The following is a 23,788-nucleotide window of genomic DNA, read 5'->3' as shown; positions in this document are numbered from 1 at the left end:
GCCTCACAGGGCTCAGGGCTGGATAAGGCTCAATGGCCCATTGTTCTCCCTCCAGGCCCAAAGCAGGCCTGGCCTGCCGGGAACCAGCGGCTGAAAATAGTCCCACCGGAGTGTTGGGGTCCAGCTGCTTATCTCAGCCCAGGGCTCAGGAGCTGCCCCCCTCTTCCTGGCCACTACTCTGGGCCAAGTCCAGCTTGGCCAGCTCCCAGATACCCTCAAGGGAGAGTCCAAACTCACACCCGCAAACTATTTAGTGGAAAATTCGAGGCCAGTTATAATCCCCTGAGGGCAGGCCCTCGGTGCAGACTTTCAGACTTAGCCTGTGGCTGGTCCAGAGGAAAAATCCTGGAAGAACAGGCCATGACTCGCAAAGCAAGAAGAGACAGGGAAACGTAGTCCAGGTAGCAGGAACCACAAGAAGCAGAGGGATGAGGGATGAGGGATGAGGGATGAAGCTGAGCAAAACAATGAGAGGCTGGAGGAAGGGAACCTTCAAGGGAAGCAGGGTCGGGAATGCCAGGGCAGCTTTCCTGACCTTCAAGGCCACTGTTGCCTGGGGCAGGTCCACGGTTGCCCTCACTTCCAGGGCTTCCTCTGAGATCCCCTGAAGGAGTTGGAGCAGTCCTGAAGGAGGAGCTGGGGGCGCTTGGCACTCCCCTCCAGACCTGAGAAGGGGGCTGCTCATCGGAGACCCGAGGCAGACCCCAGGGGCTCTGGCCCCAGGGGCTCTGGCCGTGGGCTGTGTTGGCCACAGGCAGCCTACAGATATTCAGCTGTTGGCCTTCAAGTTGCTCCTCTGCATTGGACCCTGGGCCGGATGCTGGGGACCCAGACAGCTGCTCGGTTCCAGCCTTTGAGGGTCTCACAGTCCAGAAAAGACAAAGGGCAACTCTAGGACTGAGTCGCCTGAGCAGTGTGTGGGGACAGCTCAGGGGAGGGTTCTCCTCCCAGCTTGGGACATCAGCAAAGGGTGCCTGGAGGACGTACCCTCCCTCTGAGCTGAGTCTTGAAGGTTAAGGAGCCGGCCAGGTGAAGAGGTAGCAGGAAAGCCGTGAGAACAACCTGTACAAAGGCTCTGGGGTGCACCTGGGTGGGGGCGGGGGGCACAGGGCAGAGGCGGGCGGTGGGGACCAGAGTTCATCCTTCTCTGAATTCCCCGTGACACAGACGCAGTTCACACCAACAGAAAAGCTGGCGAAGGAAACATTTGGAAAAACGGGAATAAACCAAATTGAGTAGATTAAGTCCCATTTTTGGAGCTCACTTCTACAGTCTGAGAGTTTGATCACTGATTATTCTGTAAGGAAGGTCTTCTATCATTTCCACATTGAGGGTTTGATTTATAAGTTGTGCTTAAGGTGAGTGTACCCATATCACACGGACAGCATCCGAAAGCACCTGCTGGGAGGGTCCAGTCAGGCAGACGTAGGGTCCAGTCAGGCAGACGTGGATTCCAGAAAGACCCCGCCTGCCCGGGCCTGTGGGTGCTGACAGCCCAGAGTGAAGAACTTAGTTGGGTGAAATAGACCCCAAAGGTGAGCTCCCAAGGCCTCTGTGATAGCCCCACCGGTCCCCATTCTTCACCTCTCCCAGCACCCACTCCCTTTGCCATCTGAGTTTGCAGCTCTACCTGCTGGAGGTAGACCATCCTTCCACGTGGGGCGCAGCCATGTGACTTATCTTGGCCAATGCGCTGCCATCACTTGTCCCTCAGTTCAAACGGAGGCTTAAAATACACTTACATCTAAAAGAAAAACACCTGGGTGAATCAGGTCATGATCCTGGGGTCCTGGGATGGAGCCCTGCTCTACTGGGAGCCTGCTTCTCCCTCCCCCTCTGTCTGCTGCTCTCCATGCTTGTGCTTGCATGCTCATGTGCATGTTCTCTCTCTCTCTGTCAAATAAATAAAATCCTTTAAAAAATAAAGGAAAAAAATAAAAGGAAAACACCAATTCTGGGGCACCTGGGTAGCTCAGGGGTTGAGCGTCTGCCTTTGACTCAGGTCATGATCCCGGGGTCCTGAGATCAAGTCCACGTGGGGCTCCCTGCAAGGAGCCTGCTTCTCCCTCTGCCTGTGTCTGCCTCTCTCTGTGTGTTTCTCATGAATAAATAAATAAAATCTGTAAAAAAAAAAAAAAAAAAGAAAGAAAAGAAAAACACCAATTCTATACAATCTGTCCCAGAAAATAGAAGAGGAGGGGGCACTTCCCAATTCATTTTAGCAAACCAGTATGACCTTGATAACAAAACCAAAGACAGTAGAAGAAAGAAAAACCACAGATAGTACTCATGTATATGAAACACAAATCCTTAACAGAATATTAGCAAAGAGAATTCAGCAACATATTAAAAAATTATATACCATTTTCAGATAAAGTTTATTTCAGGGATGCAAGATGGGTTTGATACTTGAAAATCAGTCCGTGTAATCCACCATATTCACAGGCTAATCAAGAAAAGTTGTATGGTCATACCCATTGAAGCAAACAAGTTTTTTTTTTAAATATTTTTAATTTTTTCATTCATGAGAGACACAGAGACATAGGCAGAGGAAGAAGCAGGGAGCCTCCTTCCTCATAGAGAGCCTGATGCAGACTCGATCCCAGGACCCCGGGATCACACCCTGACCAAAGGCAGATGCTCAACCACTGAGCCACCCAGGCATCACTGAAGCGAAAAAAAAGTTTTTAACAAAATTCAACACCCACCCATGGGAAGAACTTTCAGAAGATTAGGAATAGAGAGCAATTTGTGTGTAAATAAGCAAACTTCCTCTATAAACGTATGTAAATATATATATATATTATGTAAATAAAATAGCTTAGTAAATAGCATTTACAAAACACTGACAGCTAATATCATTCTTTGTTTTTTTAAGATTTTATTTATTTATTCATGAGAGACACTGAGACAGAGGGGCAGAGACACAGGCAGAGGGAGAAGCAGGCTCCATGCAGGAAGCCCGATGTGGGACTCGATCCTGGGACTCCAGGATCATGCCCCAGGCCGAAGGCAGCGCTAGACCGCTGAGCCACCCAGGCTGCCCTCATTCTTTAGTTTTTAGTGAAAGTCTTGCCCAGGAGCAAGACAAGAATGGTAAATAAATGACATTACAGATGAGAAAAAATAAAAAAAAAACCCTGTACCTATTTGCGGATGACATGATTGTGCAGAAAATCCAAGGCATCTACAAAAAACCTCTCCAAACTATTGACTTCATCAAGGTCATAAGCTACAAGATCAACGTACAAGAATCCACTACATTCCAATGTGCATGCAATGAACATGGAAACTGAAACTTTTATTATTTACAATCACTAAAAGAAGAATGAAATACTTGGGTTTAAATCTAATGAAATGGGTTTTATATGCTGGAAACTACAATATGCTAATGAAAGAAATCAAAGCAGATCTAAATAAATGGAGAGACATGGCAGGCTTGTGAATGGGAATAGTCCATGTTGTAAAGATCCCAGTTCCCCACAAATTGAAATATAAGCTTAATGCAATTACTATCAAGATCTCAGGAAGACTTTTTGTAGTCAAGGCAAGATTATCCTAAAATGTATATAGAAAGGCAAAGGAACTCGAAGAGGTATAACAATTTTGAATAAATAAATAAATAAAATGAGAAAATCGCTCCACTTATTTCAAGACTTGTTATATAGCTACAGTAATCAAGACCGTGTGGCATTGGTGGAGGGACAGGGACACAGATGAATGGAACAGAATAGAGAATCGAGAAATGGACCCATAGGGACACCTGGGAGGCTCAGCAGTTGAGTGTCTGCCTTTGGCTCAGGGTATGATCCCGGAGTCCCGGAACCAAGTCCTGTGTCGGGCTCCTTGCATGGAGCCTGCTTCTCCCTCTGCCTGTGTCTCTGCCTCAGTCTGTGTGTCTCGAATGAATTAAGTAAATAAACTCTTTAAAAGAAAAAAAAAAAAACGGACGTATAGCCAACCTATTTTTTTTTAAGATTTTATTTATTTATTCATGAGAGACACACACAGAGAGAGAGAGAGAGAGAGGCAGAGACACAGGCAGAGGGAGAAGCAGGCTCCATGCAGGGAGCCCGACGTGGGACTCGATCCCAGGTCTCCAGGATCATGCCCTTGGCCGAAGGCAGTGCTAAACCGCTAAGCCACCTGGGCTGCCCTAGCCAACCTATTTTTGCAAAAGCATGAAAGCAATTCAATGATAACACTTTACACCCATGGCTGAAATAAAAAAAAGGCATTATAACAAGCATTCAGTAAAAATGTGCAGAGATTAGAGCCCTCACTGCTGGTGGGAAAGTCAACGGTGCAGCTTGAAACGCAGTTCCTCGAAAGGTTAAGCATATAGGCTTTGTTTATGACTTGGCAATTTGTTTGCAACTCTACACCTAGGTGTACACCCAGGAGGACTGAAAACATATGTCCACACAAAAACTTGCACGTGGATGTTCATAGCAGCCCTATTCATAATCACCAAAAAGCAGAAACGACTCAAAGGCCCATCAACTGCTGAATGGATAAAGACCATGTGGTCTATTACGTGGTACACGGGATGGATACGATGGACTACTAGCAGGCAGTACAAAGAAAGGAAGGACCGAGGCTTCGCTATCACATGATGAACCTTGAAAATGTTATGCTAAGTGAAAGAAGCCACTTTTCTGTCTTTTCCAGACAGAAAAGATCACATGTTGTATGATTTCATTTACATGAAATGTCCAGAATACGCAAATTGTAGAGACAGAAAGTAGATTAGTGGTTGCCCAAAGCTGGGAAGGTAGGGATAGAGAGGGGGGCGGGTGACCACTAATAGGTAGGGAGACTTTTGAGGGGGTGATGAAAACGTTCTAAAATTGATTGTGGTGATGGTTGTACAGCTCCATGAAAATACTAAAAAAAACCATTGAGTTGTGCACTTTAAATAGGTAGATTAAACCATGTGTGGTTACATGTCAATAAAGCTGGGGTTTTTCAAAAACAATTCAGTAGATGAAGGATCGTCTTTTCGACAAATGGTGCTAAAGCAATGGACATCCTTGTGCCCAAACAAAAACAAAGACAAAAAAACAAGCAAACAAACAAAAAGAAAACCCAAGAATCTCAATTTCAACTTCACATCTTCCACAAGAATTTAATGGGGGGATTAAGATATAAGACACTATAAAATGTGTAGGAGAAAATCTTTAGACCTAGGGATTGGTGAGAAGTTCTGAGACCTAACACCCAAAGCACCATCTAGAAGCAAAAAGAGGGAAACCACCACCCAAACAACAAAACGAAATAAAGAAAATGGGAAAAGGGGGTACTCGGAGGAGCAGGCAATGCTTGATCTCGGGGTTGTGAATTCAAGCCCCACAACAGGTGTAGAGATTATTTAAAAATTAAAAAACTCGGGATCCCTGGGTGGCGCAGCGGTTTGGCGCCTGCCTTTGGCCCAGGGCGCGATCCTGGAAACCCGGGATCGAATCCCACGTCGGGCTCCCGGTGCATGGAGCCTGCTTCTCCCTCTGCCTGTGTCTCCGCCTCTCTCTCTCTATCTGTGTGTGACTATCATAAATGAATAAAAATTAAAAAAAAAAAATTAAAAAACTCTAGGGCAGCCTGGGTGGCTCAGCGGTTTAGCACCTCTTGCAGCCCAGGGCCTGATCCTGGAGACCCGGGATCGAGTCCCATGTCGGGTTCCCTGCATGAAGCCTGCTTCTCCCTCTGCCTGTGTCTCTGCCTCTCTCTCTCTGTGTCTCTCATAAATAAATAAATAAAATCTTTAAAAATAAAAATAGAACTTAAAAAAAATTTGTAAAAGTGATACATTGATCTTGATCAACATTTAAAAAAAAAAAAAAGCCTTTGCTTTGCAAAAGATGCATTAGGAGCATGAAATGACAAGTTGCAGCCGCAGAGAAATGATCTGCAAACCACCTACGTGACCAAGGATGTCTTCATAGAGTGCATCAAGTGCTCTTGAACTCAAAACAGTAAAAAAGCAAATGCTCTAAAGAGAAAGTGAGCCAAAGGCAGGAAGCCACATTTCACCAGAGGGGGTATGCAGACGGAGGACGAGGACACGAGAGGATGCCCACTATCCCTACTCATTAGGGAGGCAGCACATGAAAACCTGGCGAGATCTCACCGCACACCTATTGGAACAGCCACAGTGAAAAACGTGGGGGCGGCATTCAATGCTCCCAAGAGGCAGAGAAACTGGATCTCTCACCGGGTGGCAGTTTCTTACAAACGACACCTGCATTTACCGTACAACCCAGCACTTGCACTCCTGAACGCTTATCCCGGAGAAGTGAAAACCTGTGTCCACGCAAAACTTTCTACACGACGCCTGTAGCAGCTCTACACGGAACTGGAAACAACCGAAACGCCCGTCAACAAGTGAATGGGTAAACCAGCCGCGGCACGTCTATACCGCGGAACACCACTCCGCAAGAAACACGATCGAACTCTTGGCACACGCAGCAACTTGGATGGATCCCAAGGGCATTACGATGAGCAAAGAAAGACAATCTCGAAAGGTCACATAGTGCATGCTTCCATTTATACGACATTCTTAAAATGACAAAATTATAGAGCCGGAGAGCAGATTAGTGGTTGCTGGGGGTGAGGGTTGGGGGGGCGGGGGGGATGGGCGTGACGGTAGAAGAGGATCCGGGGAGATCTTTGTGGTGACACAGTTCTGTTGCCAGTTCCATAGCGGTTCCATCATCTACACACGCGACAAAATAGCGCAGGAACGCACAGTGTCCCAGTGTCACGTCCTGGCTTTGAGGCTGTACTCTCGACTGGGGAAGGTACAGCCACTGGGGGAAGTCCATGAAGGCTACGTGGGGGGCACCTCTTGGCTGTTTCCTGTGAACACCTAAATGTTGCAAAATGAAAAATTATTAAAAAGAAAACCCAAACCACTTGCATCTCAGTGAGACGCCTGCCCCAGAGATGCTGACCCTTCCGGCCGGCGGATGTGGGCCCAGGCAGGGAGCTCGGGCAGGGAGGGCCTGGGCAGCTCGCAGCCTGCGCTCCTTCTCCCATGACCCCGGTCGCGGGCCCCGTTATGACCCCTTCTTTCTGGCTGAGGACCCGGTGGCTCCGAGACACAGACTCGTCCACCGTTGCACAGCAAGTCAGCATCGGAGCCAGAGCCCGGGCCTGCCAGCGTCTGGAGCCCGTGCTCCTCGTCACCATCCTCTGTGGCCTTGCGGTACAGATTCTGGGGATTGAGCCAGTTCCTGCGGCAGGAGCACTTCGGAGGGAGCAGCGAATACAACCTAAGGTGCGGGGCCCCTGGGGGTTCAGCGGTCCAGCGTCTGCCTTCGGCTCAGGGCGTGACCCCAGGGTCCTGGGATCAAGTCCCCCATCGGGCTCCTTGCATGGGGCCTGCTTCTCCCTCTGCCTGTGTCTCTGCTTCTCTCTGTGTCTCTCATGAATAAATAATTAAAATCTTAAAAAAAAAAAAAAAGGTATCAGAGTCAGATGGCTCCTCTGACTTGGAATACCCTCCACCCATTTTTCAGATGGGCCAAGTGAGGCCCAGTGAGGGAAGGGTCTTGCCACAAAGTAGCAGCAGAAGCAGATCCTGGGGTTGAGTTTCCTTCCCCGCAAGTGCGGGGACCCTCAGCTCCGCCTTTGACCCGGAGCTCGGTGCCTAGAGGGGCTGCTCTGGCCTGTGTGTGTGTGTGTGTGTGTGTGTGTGTGTGGGAGGGGTGCGGACCTCAGGGGAACGAGTATGTGAATAACCAGCACATCCTTCTGCACTTGGGCCTGGCAGGGGGACACGAAGCGCCGTGTCTGAGGGTCATGAACCCACGGGGACCCCGAGGCAGGTGGCAAGTAGACGGCTCCCTCCAGGCGGCCCCTCCAGGCATCTGGGGAAGTTGCTAAACCCTTTTTTTAGTCCTAACAACACACACACTCACACCCTATGCAGACACACCTGGCCTGGATCCAGCCTCTCACATCACACCGAGCACCATGCACCCCTTCGGAAGGTCCTCAGACAGAAAGCAAGCTCGGTTCTCCTTGTTTTCCAGAAGAAACCAGCAAGAGAGCGGAGGGCCTCGTACCAAGTCACACGCAGGTTTGGGACCATCTGAGGGAAGGCAGCTGCCTGACAGCGTGGGTGCTATTCAGTTGCCCCGAAACAGCAAGAGGGCCTCTGCAGAGCCCACTGAGGCCCAGGGCCCAATCCCACCCTCTTGGGGTCCCGCCCCCCACCCTTGTCCTTGGGGCACTGGTGGCCTTGTCCTAGAGACTGGCCATGGGGCCGATGCAGGGCGGCTTCCTCCTGCGCAGCTGCTTGCTTAGCCTGACCTCACCTCTTGGATGCTCAGTGGTAGCCCCGGGCCTCCCTCCGCCTGCGCCTCCGTGGGGTGCCCCCTCCGTGGCTGGTCCTGTGCTGAGGGTTACACAGATTCGTTATCTCACCGAGTCCCCGTGAGACCCGGCAGGTGGGATTGTTATACCCATTGTATAGACAACACCACCGAGGTAAGGCAATTTATCGACAGCTCCACGGAGAACTGAGATTCAGCCCAGGCCCAGGTATCTTCACACGTGAGGCCCACGACCTTCGTGAGAAAAGCCCTATCTTGGGGCACCTGGGTGGCTCAGGTCGTCGTGGTCCCGGGTCCGGGTGAAGGAGCCTGCTTCTCCCTCTGCCTGTGTCTCTGCCTCTCTCTCTCTGTGTCTCTCATGGATCAATAAATAAAATCTTAAAAAAAAAAAAGAAAAGAAAAGCTGTGTCCTGGAGACAAGGAGAACCTGTGCTCCCCACTAACTCCCTCCAACCGGCTGGAGGTGATGCTGCCCGGACGTTAGGGATTCGGGACCCGGTCTGGGCTCGGCCACAACATACTCTCCCACTTTCCCTGACCGTGAACTTTCTCACTTATAAAAGGAAAACAGCACTGAGCACTGCCCAGGCCGGCGTGGGGACGTGGAGCTAAGGCACGGATGCCCCTGGCGCCGGCCCCCCAAGCCGTGGGCCCCCCAAGCCGCACTCTCCTCATGCTGAGCGGGCCTAGACCCGCCCTGAAGCTTTTCCTCACCCCCACTCTCTCCTGCGGCCCAAGGATCCCAAGGACGGGGCTACCCTGGCCGCAGGGGGCCCAGGTACCCCCTTCCCTCCTGCCTGGCCCTGCCGGGGAGAGGCGAGGCAGAGCCAGATGTTTCACAGATGTCAGCAACACAACAGCACGAGAGCACTTGTCGGAGGCCCAGGGTGTGTTGCCTGAGGGCGGGGAGCTGAGGGAGCGGCTGGGGCAGGGGGGTGAACCAGGGAGCCTGTCTAGAGTAGGATGGCAGTGAGAGGGACCTGGGCGGGGACAGGAGGGTAAGGACCAGAGGAGCAAAGCAGAGACATGGGGGTGGGGAGTGCCCAGGAGTTTGGGGAGGGTGGGGGGAGCAGAGAGGAGTGAAACCGGAGAACCAGGGAGCCTGTAGGGGGCCTATCTGGGCAGGGGGCCTGCTGACCTGCCCCCCTCACGCCACCCCACCCCAGGATCCTGACTACACAGGGCTCAAGAACTCTAGAACCCTCCGAGACTCCAAGGCCCTGCTCGGCTGCCATGGGAGATCTCGAGCTGCAAGAGATCTTGCAAGAGATGCAAGCAGGAACCCAAGCACGCAAGTCAGCAGCTTAGACCCCGTGGTCTCTTCCAGGCTGGAGGGTCCGGGGGGCCGTGTCCGCCCCAGGCCGGGCCAAGAGGCCGAGAGCGTGAGGGACCCACCCGACCGGCCCACAAGGAGGCGGATGAAGCTCTGCCGGGCGGGCCAAGGCCCAGCGCCCTCCCACTGGCATCCACCCGGGAGCCGCGGCCGTGCCCTCTCCCCTTCCCACCCTTCACTCCGTGTCTGCAGGCTGACCCCAGCTGCTCCGAGCCAGGCTGACCGGCAGCCGTGCGGCGCGGGCTGTGGCTGACGCTCCCCGGAACAGGCCGGCTTTGCCCTCCAGCTCAACGTTCCTGGAAGGACAGTGATCCGGGGTCTGAGCCTGAAGGCTCCCTGGCCGCCCTGATCAGGGCAGGGCCCGGGCCTGACAAGCCGGAGGAGCTCTCACCTCCCTGTGACCCTCAATAACGATGTCACCAGCAGCAGCTCGCGACGAAGGAGCACATCCCTGCGCCAGGCACTGGGCTGACCTCACGTGGTCCCCCAAGCTCTTGGATGGGTGCCAATGAGCACGACTTACAGATGGTAAAACTGAGGCAAAGAGGATTTTTTTTTCAAAGACTGAGAACTGGTAGTTAGCCATGGAGCCGGGGCCCGGGCCTTTCACCTCCCCGAAGGGCTGCTTGCCTCCCTACGCCTCAGTCTTCCCATCTGTAGGCTGGGAAGGGGCCTGGACACGACGACCTCGCAGCCCTCACATCCCACACTGACCAGCCTGGGACTGCCAGACAGACGGCAAGGGGTCTGCTCCCTCCTCGCATGTTAAACAACAACAAAATAAAGTCGGGATAGGTGACAGTAGTGAGGCCTGAGCGGGGAGGGCGCTACGCAAGGTCCCCGGGGAGCCCAGGCAGGGCCCAGGGCGAGGAGGATGCCGGCACCTTTCCAGTCTGCTCTCCAGCTGCTCGGCGTCGCCAAAGCCGCTCCGGGCCAAGGGACCCAGTGTGAGTAATGGAAACCAGGCAGTGGGGCCTTCCGAAATGGGAATTCCATCTGCCTGACTTTGCTCTGCGGGACTTTGGTTTCCGTGGCAACCGGGGGTGGGAAGGCCGAGGGCTTGGCCCCAGGCTATGTCCCTGGAACCTGAAGGGGAAGGTGAGCCTCTGGGGCCGGTGTCTCCTCCAAGTGGAAGACACCTCAGGGAGGCTGGGCCTCCAGTCCTGACCTCCGTCCGGCCCTGCCACTAGCCCTGTTTTGGGAGGAACAGGAGGGCTATTGTGCTCCCCTCAGGGTCTGTTTTCCCAGCTGTCAGGTTCCCAATCGCAGGCCTGGATGACACCCTTGCTCTGAATGGATGACCCCACTCCAGGCCATGCTCGAGCCCCAGCCCCCAGGCCGTGGCAGGCTGCAGGAGGGGGCACCGGGGGCCCCCACTCCAGGCCGTGCCAGAGCCTCAGCCCCCAGCAGGCTGTAGGGGGGGCACTGGGGGCCAGCCTTGGCATCAGCTTGGCTTGGGTTCCAGGCTCTTCTCTCATCGCCTCCGAGCAAGTGGTGCAAGGCCTCCAGTGAAATGCGGCTTTGGGACACACCTTGCCTAAATTTGCACCTCTTGTTAGGTGCAGAGTGGGAAGCCTTCCAGGGAGACGGAGGGATTCTCTGTAAGCCCCACGCCTTGCCACCTGCCCACATCTCCCTTCTGTCCTAAAGGTGTCCACGGACCTGTCCATCTGCATCTGTTGCCCTGCCTGAGACGCTGGCCTCCTCCACCTCGGCCAACCAGCCTTAGTTCCGCTAGAATCCCAGGGTATGGTGGCCAAGCTAGGCCTCCATCCTGTGGCAAGCAGAGGACAGCAATCCGGAGTACAGGCGCTATGGCTGGGCTTTGGCAGAACCCGGTCTCTGCCACTCGCCAGCCGTATGACATTGGACAAGTCACCTTACCTGCCCATGCTTCACTGTCCCCATCTGTGAACTGGGCCTAACCCCCACCTCCCAAGCTGTGGAGAAGGTGAGAAGGTAGTCGGACAAGGATGCCTAGCCCGGGGAAGCGGTCAGTGAGCCGTAAGCCCCAGGGCACCGTGTCTGTGGCTCTGGGGTGGGAGGCGGGTGATGCCGAGAGAGGAGAAGCCAGACTGACCCCAGCCCCCCGAGCCCCAGTCACCCTGGGAAAGCTCAAGACCCAGGAACACACGAACGAGAAATAACACAGGCCTTTTATTTGCTCCAGAACTTGGCTGCTGTGTGGTCCAAGGGTGCCATGCTTTCCCAGAGCCCCTGAGGGGCACTTCCCTCGGTGGGCGGGGGAGGGGGGTGCTGGATCTCTGTGCGAGCTCCCACGGAAGCACCCACCCCCACCAGGCCGCATGAGTCCAGAAGGCCCAGCTGCCCACCGCTGGTGCCTGGGACCAGCAACTCCCCTGAAACTGGAAAGTGGTGTCCACCTTCTCGGCGAGGTGGCTTTTCACAAGGCGTTGGTTAAAATATTGCACTTGTAAATTAGGAAAACCGATGAGGCAAAAATTTCCTATAACAGGACGACGTGCCAAGCATCCGACTACTATTTAAATAAATAAAACTCAAGGCGGGGTCGGAGTGGCGAGCCCCAGTGGCCTCCCCCGGGAGATCCCTGGAGCCCACAGCCAGGCCCCCTGCCCCATCAGCCAGTTCTTTAAGGAACTTGGTCAATGCTGAGTCTACGCAGCACAGAGCAGCAGCTCCAGGTCTGGCTCAGCCAGGGCCCCTGACCTGCCGGGGCCCTCGGGCCCCCTCGTACCGGGGCAGTGGGGACCCAACAGGGCCAGTCCTTCTGCTCCTCCGGTGGCCTGGGCCTCTCTCGGTCCAGGCCTCTCATCCGAATGTCCGTCTGTCCATCCGGAGACACAGCCTCCGGGGGCTTGCTTGCCCCCTCCGTCGCAGAGGGAGAGAGGCAGGTGGGAAGGGGGCCCAGCCCGCCTGGTGTGAACACGGGGCTCGACCCTGGCAGCCCCTAAAGTGGGGGACTCATCTTCTTCTGGTTAATGAGGTCCAGGTAGAGGTCAGAGCGGAGGAAGCGTGGATACGAGTCTTTTTCCATGAGCCCGAAGATGCGCTTCTGCGCCAGATCGAAGCAGCCCCGGGTGACACTCTGCAGGTTGTCCTTGGTGTGCTCTCGGGTGTAGGAGTCCAGGTTTACCTGTGGGGGGGAGGGCAGCACAGTCAGGTCCACCTGCAGGGGGCCGACCCCGGGGCGGGGGCCCAGGTACGGGCCGTCCCCAGCCTGTCACCTCCGAGCCCCTCTGCTCCACGTCTTAAGTCTCAGAGTGGAGGCCCTCGGGTCAGTGACCCAAGTCCTGGCCGGGTCGCTCACTGTAGGGCTGGTAGCTTATAGGGCCTGAAAACACCTCTAAGGTCAGACTGCCTGGTTGGAATCCTGGCGGCGCCGTGCCTAGGCCCGGGACCCTGAGCACATCGCGCGAGTGCTCCGAGGCCCGCCTGTCCTGTCCGCGGGCTAGGAGGAGTGGTGTACCCCTCAGAGTGGCAGGGACGAAGCAAGGCCATCCACGGGAAACACAGACCGAGCAGATCAACAGATCACCCGCTGCGACTTTGCCCACAGTACCCGACACTCAGTAAGCACTCAATAGATGTTAGCTCCTCTGACTTCAGCAGACACTGTCGCCTCATTTTTTTTTTTAAAGATTTTATTTATTTATGCATGAGAGACACGGGGGGAGAGAGAGAGAGAGAGAGAGAGAGAGAGAGGCAGAGACACAGGCAGCGGGAGAAGCAGGCTCCATGCAGGGGCCCGACGTGGGACTCGATCCCGGGTCTCCAGGATCACGCCCTGGGCCGAAGGCGGGTGCTAAACCGCTGAGCCCCCCAGGGATCCTCCTGTCGCCTCGTTTTTAAAGTGAAGATAATATTGAACCCATTTTACAGGTCGTCATGAGGATCAAATAAAAGAGTTCACACATAAAGGGCTCAGCACGTGCCTGGCACAGAGCGCCCGCCAGCCGCCCTTCTGATTTGTTACCAATGGAGACGTGTCCTTCCCAGGGCCCCAGGCTTGCTCCTCTCCACCCTGGCCGCACCACGGTCCCCGAGCGTCCCTCTCGCCTCTCCCCTTCCTGAGCCCCTCGCGGCCGCTGAGGCCTCACCTCCTTGCACGCCTGGATGGCGATGTACTCGGCGAAGATCTTCTTGGCCTTGGCCGCCATCTTGGACTGTGACTTGACCTTCTTGAAGTCCTCACACGCCAGCCAGAACTCCAGGTTCTCCTCACTAAACTCGGTGCGAAGGAAGGCCTGGAACACGGCTAACCCATCTGTGACGAGAAGCCCGGGCCCCGGGGTGAGGAGAAGCAGCCCCTCCTGCCCTCTGGGACCCCCAGCCTCCCCTCGGGGGTCTCTTAGGGTGCGACGTCGGGAGCTCGGGAGGGTAACCAGGAGCCCCGGCCCTGCCGCTGCCCCTCCGTGGGCCTTGGCCACGTCTCTCCCGGTCTGGGCCTCAGTTCCCCCATCTGTAAAATGGGGCTCACGAGCCAGTTCCTGGAGCCCTGCGAGGATCGGAGGGGCCGTGCCCGTGAGCTGCGGGCACCCTCGGCCGTGGAAGCCGCGTCCCTGGAAAGGTTTATCGCTCTTCTGGGAACCGGGCGAGCGCGCAGGTCACAGGTCGCGGCGGCCTCCTGCGGGCCGGGCCAGCTCCCTGGACGGGGAGGGGCTGGCAGGACCGGCTCCGAGGCCAGCCCAAGGGCCCCGCGTCTCCCCACAGCGGGGGGCCCGGCCTGGCACCCAGGAGAGAGGGAAGGCCACTGTCCGCAGAGGCGGAAGGGGGAGCGGGAGGGGGACGACACCCGGAGGGGCGCGGGGAGCAGGCCGGCTGGGCCCCACTTACATTTGTGAAGCAGCAGCTTCTCCAAGGACTCGCCCCACTTGAGGGCTTCCTCTGAGGTGGGCCTGGGGGACGAGGGAAGGGGCGCAGTGAGGCACGGGGCTGGGGGGCCTGTGAGCTGCCCCTGGCCCTGGGCGGTGGCCGGGCCCAGCTGGGGAGCCCACCCCCTTCCCTGGGCCCACCCCTGCCCCTGCCTGGCCGGCCTCCCCCCTGCCTGCCGCGTACCAGGCTCCCTCAGGGACAGCCTCCAGCCCACGGGAGCTGGATCCAGCCCAACGCCCCCCTCCACTTAGCCCCCACCAGGCCCGCTCCCCTGGGGACCCCGGGGTGCAGACCCGACCTACTTGAATGACTTGACCATTTTGTCTGCCTTGCCCGCGGGCTGGGCCCCGGGAGACTCGTTCCTCCGCCTGAAGATGCCCAGTTTGTTCTTCATGTCCTTGGCCCTGGGGGCGGAAGCAGAGAAGGGGGTCAGCGGGCGGCCGGGCGCGGACCAGGGTGGCACCTACTGGGTGCCCGGGCGGGGTGCCGGGCGGGAGGCACCTACTCCTTCATCGTGTGCCGCCGCTGCAGGTTCCCGTTGCGGGTGAGGTACATGCCTCGGAGCATCTCCGCGGGGCCCCGCCTCGGCCCCCAAGGCTCGGGCTCCCCACCCGCAGGCACGACGGTGCAGCGCTCGCTCGCGGGGATCCCAGCCGCCGACTGGGCTCCGGGGCCGGGCTGGGACTCAGACAGGAGGAGCCAGGAAATGGGAGGGCCCAGGACGGGAGCGGAAAAAAAAATATCCCTCCTGGCCAACCCTGGGAGGGAGCCCGTGAAAGGGGCATGTGTCTGCAAGGGGCGGCCTCTGGGGCCCCCGGCAAAAAGCCAGACCCAGTTATTTGTGACCGGCCTCCCCGTTGCCATGGCAGCGCCGGGGGAAGGAGGAGAAAACAAGTCAGCAAATTGCTGGGAGGGAGGGAGGGAGTGGGGGGGACCCTGCCCACCAGGGTGGCAGGACTGGCTATTTTTAGCCAGGAATCATTTTTAGCCTTGCCACGCCCCCTAGGAGGCCCGATTCAGCCCCGGGCAAAGCTGCTGGCAAGGAAGGGGTTAAAGGCCCCAGGCTCCAGTTTGTGCGCCCCCCTCCTCCCCGGTCGCTAGACCCCCCCCCCGCCCCCCCCCCCCCCCCCCCCCCGCCCTTCCAGGGGAACAGCCCAGGCTCCCCGGCCTCAGCCTCGGCCGCTGGCTTTCGGTACAAGCGTAGGTGAAGACGCAGGGTGTCCCCAAAGTCTGAGTACTGTTTCAAAGCTCAGACAACTTCAGAAGTACAAATCCTATAAACTTTCAAAAAACGTCGTTTGGAATTTTAATTATGGAAATTTTTTTTAAATGCACATGTAGTTTTGTGATTTTTGAACCATCATTTTTTTTTTTTTAATTTTGATTTTTGGTTTCTGTTCTGATGAAAGATTAAAAATGCTGACCGGAACCAAGTCACGATAAAAAATGTATTGGCAAAATCATTTTTTGTGGGTTTTTCTTTAAGATTTATTTATTTATGATAGAGAGAGAGAGAGAGAGAGAGAGAGAGAGGCAGAGACACAGGAGGAGGGAGAAGCAGGCTCCATGCCGGAGCCTGACGCGGGACTCGATCCTGGGACTCCAGGATCATGCCCTGGGCCAAAGGCAGGCGCTAAACCGCTGAGCCACCCAGGGATTCCCCCCCCCCTTTTTTTTTTGCCAATTCGCAAAGCTAAGTAAGTGTAAAAGAAACATAAATAATGCAACTTGCAAGCAGGTGTTTGTAAGTTTGTGGTATTTGCCCTCCTGAAGTCATTCAAGCTGAAAGTGGCATTAAGACCTATGGGACACCCTGGGTAAGTAGGTAAGGGAGGTGGTGTCCCGTGGAGGTTAAGTGTGGGCTCCGGAGCCTCAGAGCCTCAGGGACAAATCCCAACCCCAGCAGGTACCAACTGTGTGCTCTTTGTCAAGTTACCTAACCTCTCAGCAGGTTTTCTCATTCATCAGCGATGGGGGAACCTGCTCTTGCAAGTCTAAGCCAATGAGCTAAGGCCAAGGAGTCCAGGGCCTGGCAGTCCTCTTGGTGAGGATGGGGGCCCTTAGAGCGCCCCGGGGTGACTAGAATGCCAGCATTCGACTTCCTGGAGCATAGTGGTCTGTCTGACGGGACAGCAGAGCTCAGAGCCTTCCCCCCCGCCCCCCCCCCCCCCCCCCCGCGTTCCCACGTGGGTCCAGAAGCCAGAACAGGGACCCACAAGCAGAAGCTAAAGGAGCACTTTCCTCCAACCAGAGCCATGAAGAGATGGAATGAGTGGCCTCTGGGGAATGGACTCTCATCACTCAGAGGCCACCTGGCCGGGCTGCTGTGAACCTCCCTCAGAGTGCTTTGCACTGAACTTCAAATATAACAGCTCTGGGGAAAAATATATACACATGTATATCGATATTTCTAGAGCCAGCACGCCAGGTCTCAGATCCCCACTCCACCACGTACTTGCTGTATGACCCTCGGACAAGTAACTTCTTTTTGCTTCAATTTGCTCATTGGTCAAACAGAGTAAGTGAGAAAAAAAGGAAATATGAAATAGAAATAACGGTAAAGATTAAGTTAGATCATATAACAGTGCCTGGCACAATAAATATTAGTTATTTTTATTACCCTAGAGCCTAAGAGTCCTTGACAAAGTTTTTAAGAATGTGAGCCTCAGGGTGCCTGGGTGGCTCAGTAGCTTAAGTGTCTGCCTTCTGCTCAGGTCATGATCACGGGGTCCTGGGATGGAGCCCCGGCATCAGACTCCCTGCTCAGTGGGGAGTCTGCTTCTCCCTCTCCTGCTCCCCCTGCTTGTGTTCTCTCTCTCTCTCTCTGTCAAATAAATAAACTCTTTAAAAACATTAAAAAAAAAAAAAAAAAAAAGGTGAGCTTCAGGCCTTCAAAAGGCAGCACCCACCAGGAAGGGAGGCTAGAGTCAGTGGACCGGGCCAGGACAGCTCTGGCGCGGCAGATGCTCGCCCTCCACGGCCCTCCACCGCCCCACCCCTGGGAGCGGCACCCCCAGTGGCTTTGGTGACACCGGGACCCAACGGTTGGTACACAGAGCTATTTTTGGTGCATTTCACCTTCCCTAGAAGGGCGTGATTGCTCCTGGCTGCAGAGTGAGAGAAGTCTACCGTTGCCACAGGAAGCTGGAGAGGGCAAAGGAGCCGGGAAGAAAGTTTCTAGGGTAGTGGACGCCAGCCAAAGTAGAGGCCAGGGAAGTGGCTGCAGGAGGCATCTGGAAAGATGCCTGTCCTCCTCCCCCAGCCCCCACTGGTAGGTGATGATGAGCACTAGGGGACCCAGGGGGCACACCACCACATGCCCCAGGGCCTCCTCTCCATCCCCCTGGATGGCCTTGGGCCTTGGGCCTCGGTGTCCAAGGAGACCCAAGGAGAACCCAAACACACACCCTGTTAATTTAATGGGTACGGCTCACAAACCTCCAAAACGGCAGTGTAAAGCCCAGGAGTGCGGCCTGCAGGCTGGGGAGCGAGGGCCAGGCTGCCTGGACCAGCAGCGCCACCTCCTGGCAATGCCCCCGACGGGGAGAAGGGGGGAATCCCGAGGACTGCTGTCTGTCCTCTCTCAGAGGGAGCAAAGCACTTGTCAGGGTCACTCAGCCACTGCCCAGCTGGGCCGGGGCCAGGACGACCTGGCTGCCTGCCTCCGCATGGTTCCCTGGGGCTTCCAGGTACTGAGTCAGCAGGCGGCCTCACTCTGCGTGCGTGCTGAGGCCAGAGCCGGACGCTCAGGACCCCAGTGCCCCCGCCCCCCCCCCCCCCCCCCGGGGCCACTGGCCAGTCTTAAGGTCTTGCTGTGGACTGGCGTCTCTCTAGGGCAGGGCTGGGCACGGCCCCTTCTCCCCACCTGTACCCCCGGAAGAGAGACAAGCCCAGGGATGGAGGAGGGAGAGAGGCTTGGGAAGAAGTCTCCCTGACTGCAAGGTTGAGGATCATGGATCTTTGCAACGTACAGGTTTTTGCTCTTTCTCTTCCGAGAGGCTTCATCATCATCCCCAACTGTGTCAGCCCCGCTCATCTGTGGAAGGAAGATAGACACGTTACGGCCTGGGCAGCCGACGGCTGCTGGCTGAGCAGAGAGGCTCAGGGAGCCAAGGGCTCCTCCAACCGCCCCACTCCTCTCCTGCAAAGCTCCTACCCTCAGGTGAGGGACAGGGAGACCCATTTCTGGGAACAGTCTGTCCACCAGGTGTGGCTGACAGATGCTCCAGCTAGAGGGGTCTCCTCCTGATGCAACTCGGAGCCCAGTTTGCAAGGGAGAAGCCAGAGAGACAATCCTGATGGCAGGGCCGGAGTCACAGCCCTGATGGCAGGGTCAGAGTCACAGCCCTTAATCGTTGCAGGCAGTAGGGCAGACGGGAGAGCGGGGCTACAGGACGGGTTCCGCAGCGTGACTCGGCCAATCACTGTCCCTCTGTGAGCCTCCATTTCTTAATTTCAAAATCGAGATCATAATGGCCAACTCAGGCTTGTGAGGTTTGGCAGAGGCCTGGGATCGGTCAGCAGCTGGGCTTTCTGCCCAGTGCCCCCGGGGTAATATCTAAACCCCGTGACACGATACACAGGGTCTGCCATCGGATCTGGGCAGAAAATTGCTTTTTTTTTTTTTAAGATTTTATTTACTTATTCATCACACACACACACACACACACACACACACACACACACACACACAGGCAGAGGGAGAAAGGGAGAAGCAGGCTCCATGCACGGAGCCCGATGTGGGACTCGTTCCTGGGACGCCAGGATCACACCCTGGGCTGAAGGCCGCGCTAAACCACTGAGCCACCCTGGGCTGCCCAGAAAGTTGCATTTTAACATCAGTTACAACTCCTTTTGTTACCTCTCCAGCCTGACCCCTGCTCCAGCACCCTCCTGCCCCCCAGCCAAATGGGACGTCTTTGCCTGACCTCCCCCCTCACCTCAGGCCTTTCCAAGGGCTACACCTTCCACCATTGATGCTTTTGTTACCCTCCCATCTCCCTGGACTCCCAAGACCCAGCCTCAGGAAAGACCTAGCCCTTGGGTATGCCACCGAAATGCCTCATGGCCTAGGGAGCACTCCCAGAGCCCTAGGCCAAGGCTGTGCCCCTTCACCCCTCGTGAGGTCCCCACCACCTTTGAAAAGGCTTTTCCTCAGTCTCTCCCCTGGGCTTGACTGTGAATTCTCAAGAGCAAGGCCTCTGTCTGCCTGGGTCACCTTCATGGGGCCTGACACATGTTAGAAGCTCAACAAATACTTGTCAAATGAAGAATGAATCAAAGAGGGAAAGCAGGGGACACCTGGGTGGCTCAGTGGTTGAGTGTCTGCCTTTGGCTTGGGTGGTGATCCCAGGGTCCTGGGATCAAGTCCTGCGTCAGGCTCCCCGCAGGAGAAGCAGGGAGCCTGCTTCTCCCTCTGCCTGTGATTCTGCCTCTCTCTCTGTGTCTCTCATGAATGAATAAATAAAATCTTAAAAAAAAAAAAAAGAGAGGGAAAGCAGATGGGGAACAAGGCTTGAGGTCCTCACTGCCTGAATCTAGGCTTCAGCTCTATCCCCCTTGCTCTCCTGCGGCCACAGACTGCACCTCCCCACCTCCTTGGCCCTCCCCTTTGCCTGTGCCTCCTCCCCTTCCCTGGATGCCCTCTCTCCTCCTCCCCCCAGCCTGCCACACCTCTCCTCCAGGCGGCTCCAGATTCCCACCATCTCTACCAGAGCTGTCTGCGGTTTCCCTGCCCAGCTGGTGCTTGTCCATCTTTCTCCAGCCCAAACCCAAGGCCCCGCCAGGGCCACCCTAGAACAGGGGCCCAGGAAATGCCCCGAGATGGGGGAGGAACTAGAGCTCAGAGCAGGCTGGGCATGGACACTATGTCCCCAGACAAGACAAAATACCACCCCGTGTGGATCTCAGCTCAGACTCCCCATGAGCCCCACCCTGGGCCGTGGATTCCTCATTTGTAAAATAAAAATGGGCTCGTTCTTAAAGTGTTCGGAATTTGGGGAGAGAAGTGGCCTTACTGAAGTGATAGCCAGCGGGGGGGCGACTAGCCAACGTGGAATGCCCACCGTGGATGGGCGGATGGATGGAGGGAGCGGGGAATTATACTTTCCTTTATGGAGCTCATACTGTAGCCCAGACCCCGGAATGGGCACTATCCAGAGACTACCTCATTCATCTTCAGAATAAGTCCATAAAGCAAACGGAGGTTCAGAGAAGTCAAGTCACTTGCCCAAAGATACCCAGCGCTGAAGTGGCAGGTCGGTGTGCATCTAAGACCCGAGTTTCTCCACCAGAGGATGCTGCTACTCAAAGGTAAGGATGGCGCACACTTTGAATGTTTTCAGTAAAAGCCTCGGGGGAAGTGCCACCTCCTTCCTGAGGACTGCCCCGCCGGGGTTGTAAACACGCGTGTGTACGTGCACACACAGGCATACACCCATCCATGGTGTGTGATTCCAGAGCTCGGCTTTGCAGGAAGCAGGTACTGATCCTAGTTCCACTGGCTCTGGAGGGGCTTCTTGGCCTCTCAGCATCAGCTTCTTTAGCTACAGCAGAGCCGGGTGACAGCCCCCTGGCTGTTGGAGGAGTCACCGCGCCCTCCGGAAGCAGGGCTGTTCACTGCCCGGGAGTCTTACTGCTGCGGCCTCCCGTGCACACGGGCTGCAGTCACGCTGGCCTGGCGAGGCCGTGCCCGGAGCCCCCACCCGTGGGAAAGGGCCACGGGCGCTGGGCTTCCTCCCATTCTAACCTCGGCTTCCGTACTTTATCGAGCCCACACAATGGGCCTGGGGGCCACTCCCGCCCCACCCGCACCCCCAGCCTCTGCACTGCGCTGCTGGGAAATGGGCTCTTCCTTCCACTGCTGGGGCAGGGGTGGGGGGGAGGGGGGTGTCATCTTCAGCAGGGACCAGCCCACAGCCACCAGCCTGCTAGCTCAGGCCCTGGGAGTTGACCCCAGAGCAGCTGGGGGAACCCAGACACTGGCGGTGGGGGGGGGGGGGGGGGGGGGAGGCGCTGCGGGCCAGACAGAGAGGAAACTGAGCCAGAGAGTCAGGGTCTGATTCCCAGCCACTGCACGGCAAGGCCTGCCCCGACCCAGCACACAAAAGGCCGCTCCCTCCCAGCTGCTCCCCGCTGCCTTGCTACTCTACAGGGCCCTCCCTGCTGAAAGGGAATCAAGGGGAGCCCGGAGCCACCAGCCCTCCCGTGGTCACTCCACGCAGGAATCCCTGGGGCCTGCCCAGCCCCCACCCGGCCGCTCCAGGCCTGGGAGCTCCCCGCCTCCTGGAATAATAACTATAATTCTTACTGCAATTATAACTATAATGATAGTTGTGGTTAAGAGTGGCAATTCCTCACTGCCCCGATTTGAATCCTACCTCGGTGACTTATTAGCTGATTGACTTCAGCCGGGTCACAACCTCTCCCCCTCTCTCTGCCTCGGTCTCTGTATCTGTAAAACTGGCATAATAACTGGACCGGCCTCACAGGGGCGGGGTGCGAATTAACTAAGCGAACACACGGGAAGTGCCTAGCACGGTGCCCGGTGCGTGCAAGCGCTACGGTGCATGGTGCCAGTGTTTACTGAGCTCTCGCTACGTGAAGGGCCTTAACCTACTTTACCTTGTTTATCTTCGCGACAGCCCTGAAAACGGTGTGTTGTCATTTGCCCCATTTACAGTGGGGGAAACCGAGGCCCAGAGCGGTTCCGTAGCTTGCCTGGGCTCCACAAGCTGGCAAGTGGCAGAGACTTTCAGGCCTGGCCCACCCATGACTGGGGGGTCTCAGGAGCAGGAGCCTTGCCTGGCTGCTCTCGCTGACCTGGCCCATCCTGGTGGACCCCACAGAACCTTGTGGTGGTGTCACATCTTGGGGCCGGAAGGCATCTTTGGGGTGCTCTTGTCTGGACCTCCGGCCCGGCGGGCAGCTTGGTGTGTGGCACCCAGTCCCTGCCCGTGCAGGTCCCCGCAGGAGGCGGGGAGAAGGAAGCATGGCCAGGGAGGGCCCCAGCCTCTGTCTCCTCGCTGTCAAAGAACGACCTACGACCCTGGGCCTGGCCAGGCCGGGCTGGGGTGGAACCAAGTGGCAGCAAGCTAGGCTCAGACCCAAACTCGCTGGGGGGAGCCCCCCAGGAAAGAGCAGATGCAAGGCTGCGGGGCCGCCAGGGGGCAGCCGGCGAGGCAGGGGTCGGGCAGCAGGGGGCACTGTGAGACAACGCAACTCGCAGGGAGTCCGGCCCAGGGGCCGCCCCAGCTTCACCTTGGGTGGGGGAGAAGGTCTTCTCTCTGGACCTCAGGCAGCCCATTTGTAAAAGGACCATGGCGAGTGGACCATCTCCCTGATCTGTCTGGCTCAGACACTCCTACTCCCAGGAGAACTCACTCTGCACACAGGAGAGCAGGGTGACAGGTCGCAGCCTGGTAACGTAGGGACAGTGGCCCCTGGGACTGTCTCAGCTTAGCCACGCAGCAGCACAGAGACCAGCCCAGGACCTCACCAGCTCTGTCCCGCCCTCCTGGGTTTCACCCCTGCCACCGACACAGAGCTTTCCCCACACTGCCACCTTCTCGAAACCCTGGGGCAACTCCAGGAAGACCTAGCACTCCCCCTTTATAAGAGAAAATGAAAGCTCAAAGAAAGACAGAACGTGGCCAAGGTCTCAGGACCAGGAAGGAGGAGGCAAAGCTGAGATCCAGTCAGGTCCGCCTGACTCCACCTGAAGACTTGGTCCCTCTCCTTTTCACCTCCTGCCTGGCACAGCCTGGAAACAGTGGCCGGTGGGCGGGCCCATGTTAGATGTTAGAAAGCCAGGCCCATGCCAGGCCCCGGGCAGGAAGATGGAAGTCACGGGGGAACCCGTTGCCTCCCCGCCAGCTGCCAGCCCCCCAGACCCTGTCCCTCACCAGTCTGCAGTTGCAGGGTCTGGGGTAGAGCCAGGGAGGACTGGGCAGGGTGAGGCCAGGCCTGGCTCCAGCATCACTTGCTGTGTGCGGAGGCTCAGGCTCCCCCGCTGGAGGCCACGGTGTCCCCACCCTGCCCCAGCGCCGCACGGTCCAGAAAAGGGAGCTGGAGGCGCCGTGAATTTTGGCCTGCTACCACTCTGCTGCTCTCCTCGTCGTCAGCAACACGACTCCCATTTATGGAGCACCCACCGAGTGCTGAGTACCAGGCACTGCCCGAAACACCCCACCGGCGTCAGGCTATTTGGTTTTCCCCTACAGAGGAGGTATTATTACAATACCCCTTTCGCTGATGAAAAACTGAG

At 56.5% G+C, this 23,788-nt stretch overlaps 1 protein-coding gene and 1 long non-coding RNA gene across 13 annotated transcripts in view; both read right to left on the bottom strand.

Annotated features, from left to right (window-relative positions):
- Positions 1 to 5,581: 5,581 nt before the first annotated feature.
- LOC144322706 (uncharacterized) lies at positions 5,582 to 10,050 on the bottom strand. 2 transcript variants are annotated; one of them, XR_013388337.1, is made up of 3 exons: positions 9,868 to 10,050; positions 7,937 to 8,713; positions 5,582 to 7,444 (listed from the first exon to the last, which is right to left on the bottom strand). It is a non-coding gene; the product is annotated as an uncharacterized LOC144322706 (long non-coding RNA). The 2 variants fall into 2 exon arrangements; XR_013388336.1 differs by lacking the exon at positions 9,868 to 10,050 and adding an exon at positions 9,051 to 9,856.
- Positions 10,051 to 11,807: 1,757 nt separating this feature from the next.
- The window catches only part of RGS3 (regulator of G protein signaling 3), a 137,607-nt gene continuing 125,626 nt past the window's right edge, over positions 11,808 to 23,788 (bottom strand). For 10 of the 11 annotated variants that reach the window (XM_077913013.1, XM_077913011.1, XM_077913012.1 and 7 more), the window contains 5 exons: positions 18,495 to 18,559; positions 14,826 to 14,927; positions 14,485 to 14,546; positions 13,749 to 13,915; positions 11,808 to 12,784 (listed from right to left, as the gene is read on the bottom strand). In XM_077913013.1, coding sequence (XP_077769139.1) covers positions 12,599 to 12,784; positions 13,749 to 13,915; positions 14,485 to 14,546; positions 14,826 to 14,927; positions 18,495 to 18,559 — 582 coding nt within the window. In that variant the 3' untranslated portion in view covers positions 11,808 to 12,598. Of the gene's footprint in view, positions 12,785 to 13,748; positions 13,916 to 14,484; positions 14,547 to 14,825; positions 14,928 to 15,028; positions 15,296 to 18,494; positions 18,560 to 23,788 lie in introns of those variants that run through there. The other variant, XM_077913024.1, reaches the window with a different exon arrangement.

Source organism: Canis aureus, chromosome 10 (genome assembly GCF_053574225.1).
Source record: "Canis aureus isolate CA01 chromosome 10, VMU_Caureus_v.1.0, whole genome shotgun sequence".
Taxonomy (NCBI): domain Eukaryota; kingdom Metazoa; phylum Chordata; class Mammalia; order Carnivora; family Canidae; genus Canis; species Canis aureus.
Note: the sequence above shows the minus strand (reverse complement) of the source record. Positions and strands in the feature narration are given on the sequence as shown.